Genomic DNA, 12131 nt, shown 5'->3' with positions numbered 1-12131 from the left:
TGGCAATACCGCGCAGCGTCCGACGTTCAGTCCGCCTCCGACAAAGCCCACCCCCGCAAAACCCCTGGCCATACCCAGGACGACCGTCCACGGCCGCATCATATGCAATCCTTTAGCCCCTCCAATACCAGGCCCCCTTATCCTGACCGTGGGCCGTTGCCCTCCACTGTAAAACAATCGTCCAAACCCTCCTCGCCGCATTTATTCTGGTTCAGGAGGATCGAGTCCTGCTGACATACCTCCTTCTCTGCGGCCTCGGGAAAGACGAAATTCGAAGACAGTCCAGTCTAGTCTGGCGGAGAGAAGAGGAACAACTGGCCCAAAGCCCTTACCGGAGTCTCCAATACTTCAAACGTCAGATAAAGAAGGATTGTTTCAAAAAATTCCTCAGCGCCCACCAGGAGGAGGCGGGCACACTGGAGGCATGCCAGAACAACGGAGAAACCCTTCTGCGGAGGTGAACTCGTATCCCGATGTCCCCCAGCAATACTGGAGTTCACAAAGCAATGCTCCGGCTTCATCGAGTCTAGCAGCCCCGCAGCCAACTCATTCGGTCAATCGTCTCGGCTCTACCGCCTCGACCTCAACGACGAAAGCAAACCGCGGCTCTCCTCCTCCACCAGAAACTCCAATTGTGCCTCCAGGTCGCTCCGATATTGAATCCCGATACGCTGCAGCAGGAATCGCCGGCACTTCGACTCTCACCAATCTCCAGGCCCAGAGTGCTGCGGCGCAACAGCGTGCCCAGCAGTATGCCGCTCCCCAAACACAAACCCACCTCTCCCAACCTCAGAACTCGACTCCCAGACCATGGACGCCGACAGAATTACCCGGTAGCCAACCGCATGGTCCACCAACCGTATATCAGGGACCCGTTCCCACATCCGTGCCTCCTCCGCAGACTTCAGGCCCGGCAAGCCATCCACCCCCAGGCCACCCTGCTGGCTACCATCAGAACCACAACCCACTAGAGGAAGATTTCCAGAGAATGAATTTGACTGCTTCTCCTCCTCCCGCGTACTCCAGCCTTGGTGGACCAGGACCTGGTGGGTCTGCGCCCCACAGCTACCCAAATGAAAAGCAAGGCGCTGTCGCTATCGCAGGCGCTCATCCCGCCTCAATGATCGCGATGAGCACTGCAGCTATGACGCCATCTACGCTGGCACCCCATTCCCACACTCATGCTCCGAGTACTCAGGGCCATCCAGCATTTGCCAATGACCCCAGACAAGCTGATCCTCGCACTTCGCAACCAAATACCCAGAATGGACAACCTGGTGTCCAACCGACTCCTCTTAACGGCTCGCCTGCACCTCCTGGGCCCTCCCCAGCTTCCCCTCCTCCACTCCCTGAAGGCTGGATTGCACACTTGGATCCCAACTCCGGACAATACTATTACATTCACCTTCCCTCTCAATCTACCCAATGGGAATTTCCGAAGGGCCGACTCCTCTCAACTTAAATGAACCCATGTCACCAGGAGTTACCACTTTTGGTGGCCACACAATTGCTTCCCCGGGCCTTTCTACATTTGGGCCTAATCCGTTGGCATCGCCTGGACTATCTACCTTTGGACATCCACTAGGGTCACCGGGTCTCCCTATGACACCCGGGTATGAGGGAAGCGTTATGAGTATGAGTACTGCCTTCACTGGCCCACCACCTGCCAGCGGCGTTGAATTGTATAAAGTTGCCCCAACCAATGGAGTATACTTTGGCCCTTATCTTCGCTACACCAACATGGACATGGAACGTGGACTCTGGTTGGGCTCAATTCTACTGGTAACGGATGCACCCCAGCCGCCAACCATCCACATTCATCAGAGCGTGGACTTGTCTCCAAATCCGAGACAACTCAAAGGACTGCCAATTTCAACGCACCAGCGGTGGACTTTCTACAAATATAGCATTGATCTGACCATGGAAGAGTACCCTGCCAAGTGGACATATGCGATCACCTCGCACCTAGGATGCACAAGATATGAATTCCTCGTCGCAGGTCGTAATGAAACCAACTGGCGTTTTATTGCAACATCTGGAAACGACTTCTCCCTTAGTGTGAGTGCCAATGAGAGAGCCCGCCTTGGTGGTGCTGGATACATGTGGAAAGATATCATGCAGAAACATACGGAATGCGGAGGCTTCCATGTCCACCTTGGACTTGGAAGCCAGATCAATGCCGATCGGATTTGGAAAGAGATCCCATCGCTCAAACAATGGCTTACCATTAGCGGCAAGGAGCAGAGGAAAAGCGCAGTGTGGACCGCCGCCCATGAGGAGGATGTTACACATGCGTATTTCCACTACTATACAAGCCACTTTGATCAACCGCACATGCGCGAAGCATTTGCTCAGATTCCTCATGTATTACAAGTTGATGATCACGATATGTATGCCTATTTCCCCATTCAATATATGTTCGCGCCGTTTTGATTGCATCCCTTTTTCTAATATACCTTCTTTTTCAGTTTCGACGGGTTCGGTTCATATCCGGACCACATGCAGTTCTCGAATATGTTCAAGAACATTGGCAGAATCGGCATCGAGATGTATCTTCTTTTCCAGCACCATACAACTTTAGAGATTTTGCGCCATGTGAGCAACGATATGGACCTTTTTACTATAACTGGAACAGGGTGGCATTTCGTTAAATTCCTTGGCCCTGCCATCGCTGTGGTAGGGCCTGATTGCCGTTCGGAAAGAAACCCCCATCAAGTCATGGCAGGGCCTACCTATCAGGGTCTCTTCCCCAAAGTTGTAACGCTACCTCCCAGCGTGCAACATTGCATCTGGATGATCTCCGTACCACCTATATACCCACGGTTAGAGTCAACGGAGCACCTCGCGCAGACGATAGCTACCGGAAAAAAAGCTGTTACTGGAGCTTACAATGTCCTCGGTAAAGTGACCAGCTCCGTTGCTGGTGTTGTGGGTGCTAAGAACGCAGTGGGATCTGGGTTCAACTCTGTAAAAAGAGCTGTTGGTAAGTCCGGACTAATGGGTAGCGTTTTGAGTCCGTTTGGTGAAATTGAAATCCTCGATGAACTGCGGGATCAGTGGACTCATGACTCGAAGGTAAATTTCTTATCATTTATTTAGTTGCTGTCAATACGATAATAATTTATTCACCTTTCTCTGCCAGGATCTTGAACGAACCTATCTCATCCGCACCCTCCAAGGAATTGCCCACCAAAAGAGCATCCGAATGACTTTCCTCTCAGGCGTTGTCAACTGCTGCGGCGCTGGCCTCGTCCACGACCCCTCGCACCCAACTGACCACAAAACCATATACCAAATCATCTCCTCCTCCGTCGTCAACACGCCCCCACCATCCTATGTCATGAAACTCCTCCACGGCGGTAATAAGGCGCTCTACATTCCCGCAAACGGCCAACGAGCCACCCCTGGCACCGTCACAGATACGAAGGAAGACATGATGGAGATCTTCCAGACCGCGTTATAGTGCGAGCGGGTCAACCACGCGAACACCGCAAACTCATGGGCCGCCGTAATTACGTGGCCATCGTGGGATATGATCCGGAAAATGTACAGACGAATTACGGGTTAATGAGTCCAACAACACCGGGAATAATGGCAGCACCAGGCTCGTTTCCCAAGTTGAGTCTTGCAGTAGATTTCTTGGTGCAAGGGGAAGGTGCCTATGGAAATGTTGTTAAATTCGGACCGGTTATTGTGCCGAGTTTGGATTTGGGGAGGTAATTCTGATTCAAGGTTAGAAGTATGGCATGTTGCATGAGCTATATATCGATACCACGAGATCACTTCGTTAGTTTATATGTGGAACGTTTGGGGACGGTATCGATACTTTTCCGGATTTGCGATGAAAATTGTTTTCTTTCTTTTTTTTTTTTTTTTTTTGGTGTTATACCACATACATATGCCAAAGATTTTGTTTAACTACTCAGTTTGTTTCTATTTAGCAATCTTTTTTTTGAATATCATTTGATCAAGTCATTTTATTTGCGAAACCTTAAAATGTCCAATGCTTCTTTACGTCACATGACCAGAGCAGGTCGTGTGAGCAGTTAAACGTTCCAAGGTTCTAGTCTTCCATGAGCCTTATTAAACTCCCAACCCAACTATTGTCCATGGCCCAGGATGACTGAAGTTTCCCTATTCTTGCTAGTAGATTATAAAGGAATGCAATGAACGCGTTGCTTCCTGTCCAACTACTGTCACGATGAAGCCATTGCTCATCCTCGTTTTCTCCGCAATAATTCACAGCATCGCTGCAATCCCCCCGGAACATCGGGCCGATTATATTGATGACACGACACGGAGTCCGAGGGAGATACGCACGATATCGAAGGAGCTTTTTACCTCTCTTGAGGAGCTTTCCCGTATTGTTGATATAACCTATTGCGTTGGGACGACAGGCGTGTATAAGCCATTCATTTGCGCTGGACGGTGTCATGAATTTGAAGGCTTTGAACTAGTCACGGTAAGTAAATCCATGGAGCTTCAGCGAAATATCAGATATTATCGCAAAGTATACGCCGTACCATATCTTTTGCTACATATATATCTTGCTACGACTCGCTAATCACAAAAAAACAACAACAAAAAAACACAATGTAGACCTGGAACTCAGGGCCATTTCTCTCAGATTCATGCGGCTTTATCGTCCTCTCCCACTCACCATGGCGCAAGCGCATCATCATAGGATTCCGCGGCACCTACTCGATTGCAAACACCATCGCGGACCTCTCTGCTATCCCGCAGGTCTACGCTCCATACCCTGCCAAAAACCCAGCCTCGCCAGACCAGCCACGCTGCATTAACTGCGCTGTCCACGCCGGATTCATGGAATCGTGGAAGAACGCAAGACATTTACTGCTGAAGCCTCTAAAACAAACGATGGCGAAGTATCCCGATTACCAGCTGGTCCTGGTGGGACACTCGTTGGGCGGAGCCGTTGCCTCCCTTGCCGGCCTCGAGTTTCAGGTTCGAGGCTGGCAGCCACAGGTAACGACGTTTGGGGAGCCAAGGGTGGGAAACCAGGGGCTGGTGGAATATATAGATGTGGTATTCGGTCTAAAAAATTCGTCGCTATCGTTGAATTACGGCAATAAGCGGAAAGCGGGGAACAGCGCCAACAAGACATTCTCCTATCACCGCGTCACGCACATTAACGACCCAGTCCCTCTTCTCCCTTTGTCGGAATGGGGCTACCGATCTCACGCGGGCGAGATATATATCTCAAAACCGGATCTGCCTCCTAAGATCTCTGATATTCAGCACTGCGCGGGCGATGCAGACCCTGAATGCATCGCTGGATCTGAACTAGCGGATAAACGATACTTACTGCCCTTCACCCTGGCTTTATCCACAACCCAATTGAGAATGTCAGATGCCGGGCGCATTGGGAATGACGGGGATGATTACATGGATGATTACATGGATGATGATGATGATGATGATGATGATGATGTAATTATGGACACTACTATATCTCTTAACCATCAACAACAGCACCAGCAACAACTGCCCTTGTTATCGTCCGGACCGAGGCTGGGGGGTCGGATGCAAGGCCGAGTTCAAGACCATAATAATGAAATCAACCAGGTCTTGACAGAGTGGAGCCCTATTCCTCACCGCTATCGACTGTGGGAACTGCTGTTTGGGCACCGCGATTATTTTTGGCGGTTGGGGATTTGTTTGCCATCGCCGAAATGGGGTGAGAAGGCTCCTGGTGATCATGGTTTCTGGAATTGGCTTTGGAAATGGAAGTGGCCATGGGGAAGTTGGCGGGGGAAGAGCCGATGTGGTAGCGATGGGAATGGGTTGAATTAGCTGCTAGATCCTTTTTTTTTTTTTTCTTTTTTCTTTTTTTTTTTTTTTGGCCTTGGATTTTCGGGTTTCGGGATTTTTCTTCATTGGTAGCGTGCTTTTTGTTGTTTTCCCATTCATGTCCAATCTTCTTACTCCTGTTTTTTCGGGGTTCATTTTTTTTTTTTTTTTTTTCAATTTTCTTCTATACCCTTATGCAACGTCATTGATTTTATTTTCTGGCGCTTGATGCCGAAAAATTTTCGGTCTTAGCAAAGCTACGGTTAACGGCATACCCTATTTCCAGCGTTTGGCATATATGATGATCCTGCTGGGCAAGATTAGCATGGTTTTGGATAACTAATAAGAGCATATTTAAGGTTACTGCTGGGGATATCGTGCTCTCTCGTGAAAGGTGATTCCTTGTTGACTTGGTGACACCCGTGGACAGTTGATATCATGTGATTCTCCAATGGTGGACCAGAGGCTCCAAGGACAGGTCTGCGCTAGCGTACACATCGAATCTTAGACAACAGGGAACACCGCATTTTCATGGGAGAATGGCTTGGACTTCCGAGACCAACATCGGAGAGATTGAACTTGCAGGGCGGAGTGAAACAGTATACAGTATCAAAGAGGAAACCAGGCATGACACCTGGGAATGACACCTGATGACACATGCCAGGTGGTGGCGAGTGGATTGCTCACTCCAGAGTTTGGCAATCAACATTGACCGGCTCCTTGCCCTTGTCACTGAACCTGCGGGGACCTCGAGATAGGTGCAACCTGTGCAGCCAGATGATGCGTGTTCTGTGCTTCCCTTCTGATGCTGATCTCACCATCCCACCCATCCGGTTTGCTTGGAAGGTTTGAACAGGAGCTGCGGGGCCGAAGCTTATCTCTCGATTTTCGGGATTTTCAAGACGGACCAAGACATATGCTGAACTTTCTTCTGCAACTCTTCACCCCTTCGGCAATCGGCTGAAGGGCCGGCTGAGGCTGACAGAATCCGCAGATCACGACTTCTCGTCACCTTGGTCCGCCAAGATGATTGAGCCAGGAGAATGAGGGCATTCAGCCCCCTCCAACGCTACATTGGCTCGTGCAGTTCTCGCAGTGATCAGCTTGCACGAACCACACTGCCACACAATAATGGGCGCTCTCTCTCTCTCTCTCTCTCTCTCTCTCTCTCTATCTTTCTTTTTTTTTTTTTTTTCTTTTTTTTGTACCGTTCGCAACTTGAGCGTTGCTACGCGCTGTCTCAAGCACGTCTCTTTACAAAGTTCAGTTCCCCTCGAAGCTCTCATAGCACCTTCCTCAAAACAGGTTGCTGCTAGTGGGTGCTCAGCGAAAAAATGCAATGATGCCGAAAACTTAAATCTTATGACTGAGCCATCCAGAGACATTGTGTTGGGTATAACTCTCTTTCCTTTCCAATCCGCGCCGATTCCTATGTTGGCCGGTTGCAGCCCATGCCCCATACCAAAAGCTCGCCCGCGAGCTACCCCACAAAGCAATGACCAGGAATGCACAGATTAAGTTAACCCACATTCATGGAAATCCTTGGCGTCAATCTAATTTTATTCTCTTTCTTTTTAAAGCTGTCCCCTTCCCACTGTTCACCTGACGAAAAGCTATCGACCTTTCCTTTTGATATTTTTCAAACCCATAGTTCTATTGCAAATATTACCCAGCATGCTCTCCCTCCATACCCCTTTGTTTATCCAGCTCCTCTTTTGGACGCTTGTTCAAGGAGTTCCCAATCCGGAACCGTGTCGCGGCTCTTGCAATGGCCGTGACCCGGGTTTCATCCGACGGACGTCAGATGGGAAATATTTCCGCTTCCAGTCATACAATGGGATATCCATCTCGTCTGCTCCCTCGATGGAGGGCCCGTGGTCAGCTCCAAAATCCATGCTGCCACAGGGCTCGTCGATAAATCTTCCAGGAAAGCACGACCTCTGGGTAAGTGGTTGATGGTTTGGGAAAGGTGTAAACGGAAAGAAATTATGGAGTTTTGTGTTGATCATATGCAGGCTCCCGATGTTTACAAAGTTAACGATGAGTACCACGTTTACTACTCTGTGTCAACGCTTGGCTCGCGCAATTCTGCCATCGGGCTGGCAACCTCCCGAACCATGGAGCCAGGTACTTGGGCTGATCATGGCTCGATTGGTGTACAGACCACGACGAGCGATAACTTCAACGCCATTGACGGCAACCTCTTTGAGGATGGGGATGGCACATTCCGTTTCAATTTCGGATCTTATTGGGGCGGTCTCTACCAGCTGGGGATGAATGGTGATGCGACCAAAGCATCATCGTTATCTTCAGCTATCAACCTCGCCTACGAGCCAGGCTCGAACCACGGCATCGAGGCTTCCTATCTCTACAGAAACAATGACGATTACTTTCTTTTCTTCTCTTGGGGGCAAGCCGGTGATTTTGATATTCATCCTCCTCCCAAAGGCAAAGAGTATCGCATCAAGGCCTGTCGGTCATCTAAAGCGTCTGGCCCTTTTGTAAGTCTTTTTCCATGTTGTTGTTCCTCGATTTTCATTTGGGGTAGTGTAGCTGATTCCGATACTAGACTGGTCCCGATGGACGGCCATGTACTGAAGGGGGAGGTATGACTGTCCTCGCAAGCCACGATGATATATTCGGACCAGGTGGCCAGTATGTTTTGTTTCTTGTCCCATCCCATAATTTTCCCCGGTTGTTGTTGTTTCCTTTTACAACCAACAAGTCAACCAGCGACAAGCGCTCAGTGAGTAAATGCTGATAATAAAACCCTATATTTTCTTGAACAGAGGAGTCATGACACACCCAGAGTACGGCCCGGTGCTCTACTATCACTATTCAAATACCAAGATCGGAATGTCGAACGCTGACCAACTTATTGGATGGAATCGCCTTGATCTTTCCAGCGGCTGGCCCGCGGTCGTATGACAGAGGATTTCTCGTGTCCGGTTTTTATTTTATTTCTATTCCGTTCCCCTTCAGTTTCTTTTCAACATGCACTCCATGGCACCTGGCAGTTCTTGCATTTGACTTGAACTAATGCTGTCGATCTCTACATTATTTTTAGACCAATGCTCAGGTCGAGAACAAATTCTTTGGAATCTCTCTAGAGCCATCAACCCTACCCTCATCCAGACCCAAGTTCTTACGCAGTCACTTGCGTCTTGTCGACCATTAACTTTTTCATACATTTTTTTCAAACCACCACTATGCACAGAGATATATATATGTGTATATAATGCCAAATAATATATGATGACCATACTCCCGTATTCATATTCTGAAGAACCCTTTATGTGTGTGTTTCCTCGCTCTGGTTTTTGGACAGTGATGTCTTATCCCATCTCCGCGATATGCCCATAGTAGAAGGACGATTGTTATTCTGAGCTGGTCCGCATATGTATGAGACAACACACGTCGACCTAAGATGCCCCAAGGGTGAAACCCGACCCTTGCCGATCCTGTGGTGCCATCGCCTGGCCTGCGCCTCTTTATGCAGCTACCCTGATCAGCGAGCGGCTCAGCTGCCACGACATTCCTCGAACCATCGAATCAAACATGCACGAGTTTTTGCCTTGAGGTGAAGATCGACTCCAAATCCGTCAGAATTTTCTGATTGTCGTTAAGCTACTCCTCCCCCAGGCATGCTGCATTGTCGTGGGATTTCTCAAATAATAGAAACTAAGATAGTTATTAGGAAATTAAAATTAACGCCCATCGACAGGATAATGAAGTAAGGTTGCGGCACCCAAAATTTGCTCAGACGGAAGGCTTTTTTAGCTTGTGGGGAGGCTAAGTTAGTTTTGAGGGTTGGTAACTGACTACGGAGGGCGCTATCAAAAGAATTGCGCCGCTCAGATTCCATTTATACCGCTAAGAAGCGCCACCACATCTTAATGAGTAATTACATTTAACTTCAAATCATCCCACATTCTATTTATATGAGATTGTCATGTATTAAGAATGGATTTCCTTTTTCTTTTTTAATTTCTCATCTCTGACATCTCATCTGACAATTCATGATTGTTAAAATATAGCTGTAACGGGCGTACATCGATTAACGATCTAGCACTATCCTAAATACAGATTACGAATTGATTAAGGAAAAGAAAGAGAAAAGAGATCAGAAGGAAAGGTTGTACGAAGGGGGTTCTTATAGAGGGGAGATCGGGGCGGAAGAATATCAGAAGCCGCCCTGCAGTGGAGCACGGAGCGGAAGAACATTGAGGGTTACGCGGAAGAATCGTTAGAACTACGCGATGACTCGTAGGCGTCGAGGGCGGCGGTGTCCTCCATGGCGCACGCGGGTTCCCAGGTCGGGCGATCATATCCTACCCATTTGACAAGGTATTCGCGGCGGCGGCGGTTGGTTCTATCATCAAGGATTGCTTCAATCTCTCATTCAAGTTTGTTATCTTCTCCTATGATGGTGGGTGGCTGCCAGTCGGAGGTTCTTTGTGAGGGGAATGGGTCCTCGGCCGCGGGTCGAAGCAGGTTCATATATATATAAAGACATCATGGATGCCAGGTGGGGTGTTGAGTTGATAATCATGAGTGCCCAGCACCTCTGTCACAGTATATTTGATGTGGCAGTAATCTAGCATACACAAGAAGTGATCTGTTTTTATGTTCTTGAAGTCTAATCAGATCTTGTCTTCTACATAGTATTGAGTTGCAGAATTTCTTTTAATGTTCATTTAATTCTCATAATTTTATTAAACACTGATCATGAAAGCTTCTGCTTATTCATAAACTTTCTTACGGGCCTGGCGTGCCGCCGTCGACCCCGCCCATTGGCCGCCTCGAACCTGCCGTCGCCCGTTCGGGTTTGGCGCCGCTCGAGCTCGCCGCTTTGAGTTACATCATCGATCTGTCCCGGGAGCCTATATAAGATCGCTCCTCTTCCCTCTTCGACCACGCACCTTCCACCTTCTCAATATTTTCCCTCCCTCGCCTCGCTCCTCCCCTTCGCCCTTCCCCTTTGCCCTTGCCGCTTCCCCCCTTTCGCCCTCCCACAGCCTGCTGCCGAGCTTCCTTCCCGAACCGTTGCGCCCTCGCGCCCCCTCGCCCCCTTCCCCCCACTCCCTCCCCTCGAACGAAATCCCTTCTAGGCTCCCCGTCAGCGCCCGCCTTTCCCCCTATTTTCTGTCTTCTTGGAAGGACCGCGTCAATCTAAAGATTACATTTACACAACACACACACCGCCTCTGCTTGAGGACAACAGGCTTTACTCTCTGAATATTTTCCCTCGCTCCCTTTGTGTCTCTTTGTCTCCCTGCAAGGGGTTTTTCTCCGAGTCTCGTGCGATAACATCCCCATTTCCTCACATTTCTTCTTCTAGCTCTCTTTTCCATTCGGACTCCAATTTCGGCACATGCGCTATATGCTATTGACCAATGGCAGAAATCCCTCACGTCGGCGAAACCCGAGGTTGCTTGGATCCAACATCCCGCCAGGGGCGTAGTGACACTCGGCTGGACACTGCCATGTAACATGGGAGGCGTGTTCCTGCAATTTCGGGTGCATGCTCGCTGTGCTCTTGGCCAATGGCAAAAATCCCTCATGCCGGCGAAACCCGAGATTACGTGGATGCAACGTGCCCCCTTTCCCTGCGACGTAGCGAGATTACGAGGAATGCGACGGAACCACTACGAGCTGATTGGGGAGGGGTGTCGACGCAAAATGGCGCCTTCGCTGAGCCTCCGGCTGGTATCGATACTTGCATTGGCTCCTCTTGAAATGTCGGCCGTGGATCCTTGTATCCAAGCGCGGTATCCCGTCTTCGCGTTGCCTGCCACGCCCAGGCCCACGATTCCGTTGATTGGCGAGGGATGTCGGCAAACCTGACGCTGAGCCGTTTGCAGCTGAAGAGGCGAGGGAATATCGGGGGGCGCAGTGATCGTGTGACGATGAGACGGGGCCTCCTGCATGATCCAAGGGCGTGGGTGCCAGCGCATGTGCCTGTTATTCCGTACCTAATTCGTCGACGATTCTACGCCCCCATGACCAATTTCTGTTCATCCTCGTAGGTAACGCAAGCTCTCGCTCGTTTCCGGGTGTGTGCTTGATGGTGACCTTTCCACGGTCCGTAGCTCCGGCCTGATCCAACGGTGTGGTCCGGAGGAACCCTGGCTCGATGTTGCATTCGTGTGTTGCATGGCGATCGATTTACTATGTTGCGGGTGGTTCCCGGTGTTGAAGTGAGGAGGCGAGGCGTTTTCCGAAGATGCTGGGGTGTATCCATGAGGCTTTCGTAAACTTTGGGCGCTCTGCCGATGGAGGAGCTTTTCTAGTTGTTGCTCTATAAAAGCGCCGGATTT

At 49.6% G+C, this 12131-nt stretch overlaps 5 protein-coding genes across 5 annotated transcripts; 4 read left to right on the top strand and 1 right to left on the bottom strand.

Moving 5' to 3' along the window:
* Positions 1 to 424: 424 nt before the first annotated feature.
* On the top strand, positions 425 to 1462 carry HCAG_04130 (predicted protein; the record flags this gene model as incomplete). The annotated part of the gene is made up of 1 exon (XM_001540240.1): positions 425 to 1462. The coding sequence occupies one exon, from the start codon at positions 425 to 427 to the stop codon at positions 1460 to 1462; it is 1038 nt and encodes a 345-aa protein (XP_001540290.1).
* Positions 1463 to 1746: 284 nt separating this feature from the next.
* On the top strand, positions 1747 to 3463 carry HCAG_04129 (predicted protein; the record flags this gene model as incomplete). Its single annotated transcript, XM_001540239.1, has 3 exons — positions 1747 to 2390; positions 2469 to 3075; positions 3143 to 3463. The coding sequence occupies 3 exons, from the start codon at positions 1747 to 1749 to the stop codon at positions 3461 to 3463; spliced, it is 1572 nt and encodes a 523-aa protein (XP_001540289.1).
* Positions 3464 to 4201: 738 nt separating this feature from the next.
* Positions 4202 to 5814, top strand: HCAG_04128 (predicted protein; the record flags this gene model as incomplete). The annotated part of the gene is made up of 2 exons (XM_001540238.1): positions 4202 to 4462; positions 4600 to 5814. 2 exons carry the CDS (start codon positions 4202 to 4204, stop codon positions 5812 to 5814), a joined length of 1476 nt encoding a protein of 491 aa, XP_001540288.1.
* A 1671-nt stretch (positions 5815 to 7485) lies between these two features.
* On the top strand, positions 7486 to 8989 carry HCAG_04127 (arabinan endo-1,5-alpha-L-arabinosidase A precursor; the record flags this gene model as incomplete). The annotated part of the gene is made up of 5 exons (XM_001540237.1): positions 7486 to 7755; positions 7827 to 8312; positions 8381 to 8466; positions 8601 to 8733; positions 8879 to 8989. The coding sequence occupies 5 exons, from the start codon at positions 7486 to 7488 to the stop codon at positions 8987 to 8989; spliced, it is 1086 nt and encodes a 361-aa protein (XP_001540287.1).
* Positions 8990 to 10537: 1548 nt separating this feature from the next.
* HCAG_04126 (predicted protein) lies at positions 10538 to 11956 on the bottom strand (the record flags this gene model as incomplete). Its single annotated transcript, XM_001540236.1, has 4 exons — positions 10538 to 10681; positions 10734 to 10949; positions 11441 to 11735; positions 11808 to 11956. 4 exons carry the CDS (start codon positions 11954 to 11956, stop codon positions 10538 to 10540), a joined length of 804 nt encoding a protein of 267 aa, XP_001540286.1.
* Between the last annotated feature and the right edge of the window lie 175 nt (positions 11957 to 12131).

Source organism: Histoplasma capsulatum, genomic scaffold, assembly GCF_000149585.1.
Source record: "Histoplasma capsulatum NAm1 scaffold_4 genomic scaffold, whole genome shotgun sequence".
NCBI lineage: Eukaryota > Fungi > Ascomycota > Eurotiomycetes > Onygenales > Ajellomycetaceae > Histoplasma > Histoplasma mississippiense.
The sequence above is the reverse complement of the archived record's forward strand: the minus strand, read 5'-3'. Positions and strand labels throughout refer to the sequence as shown.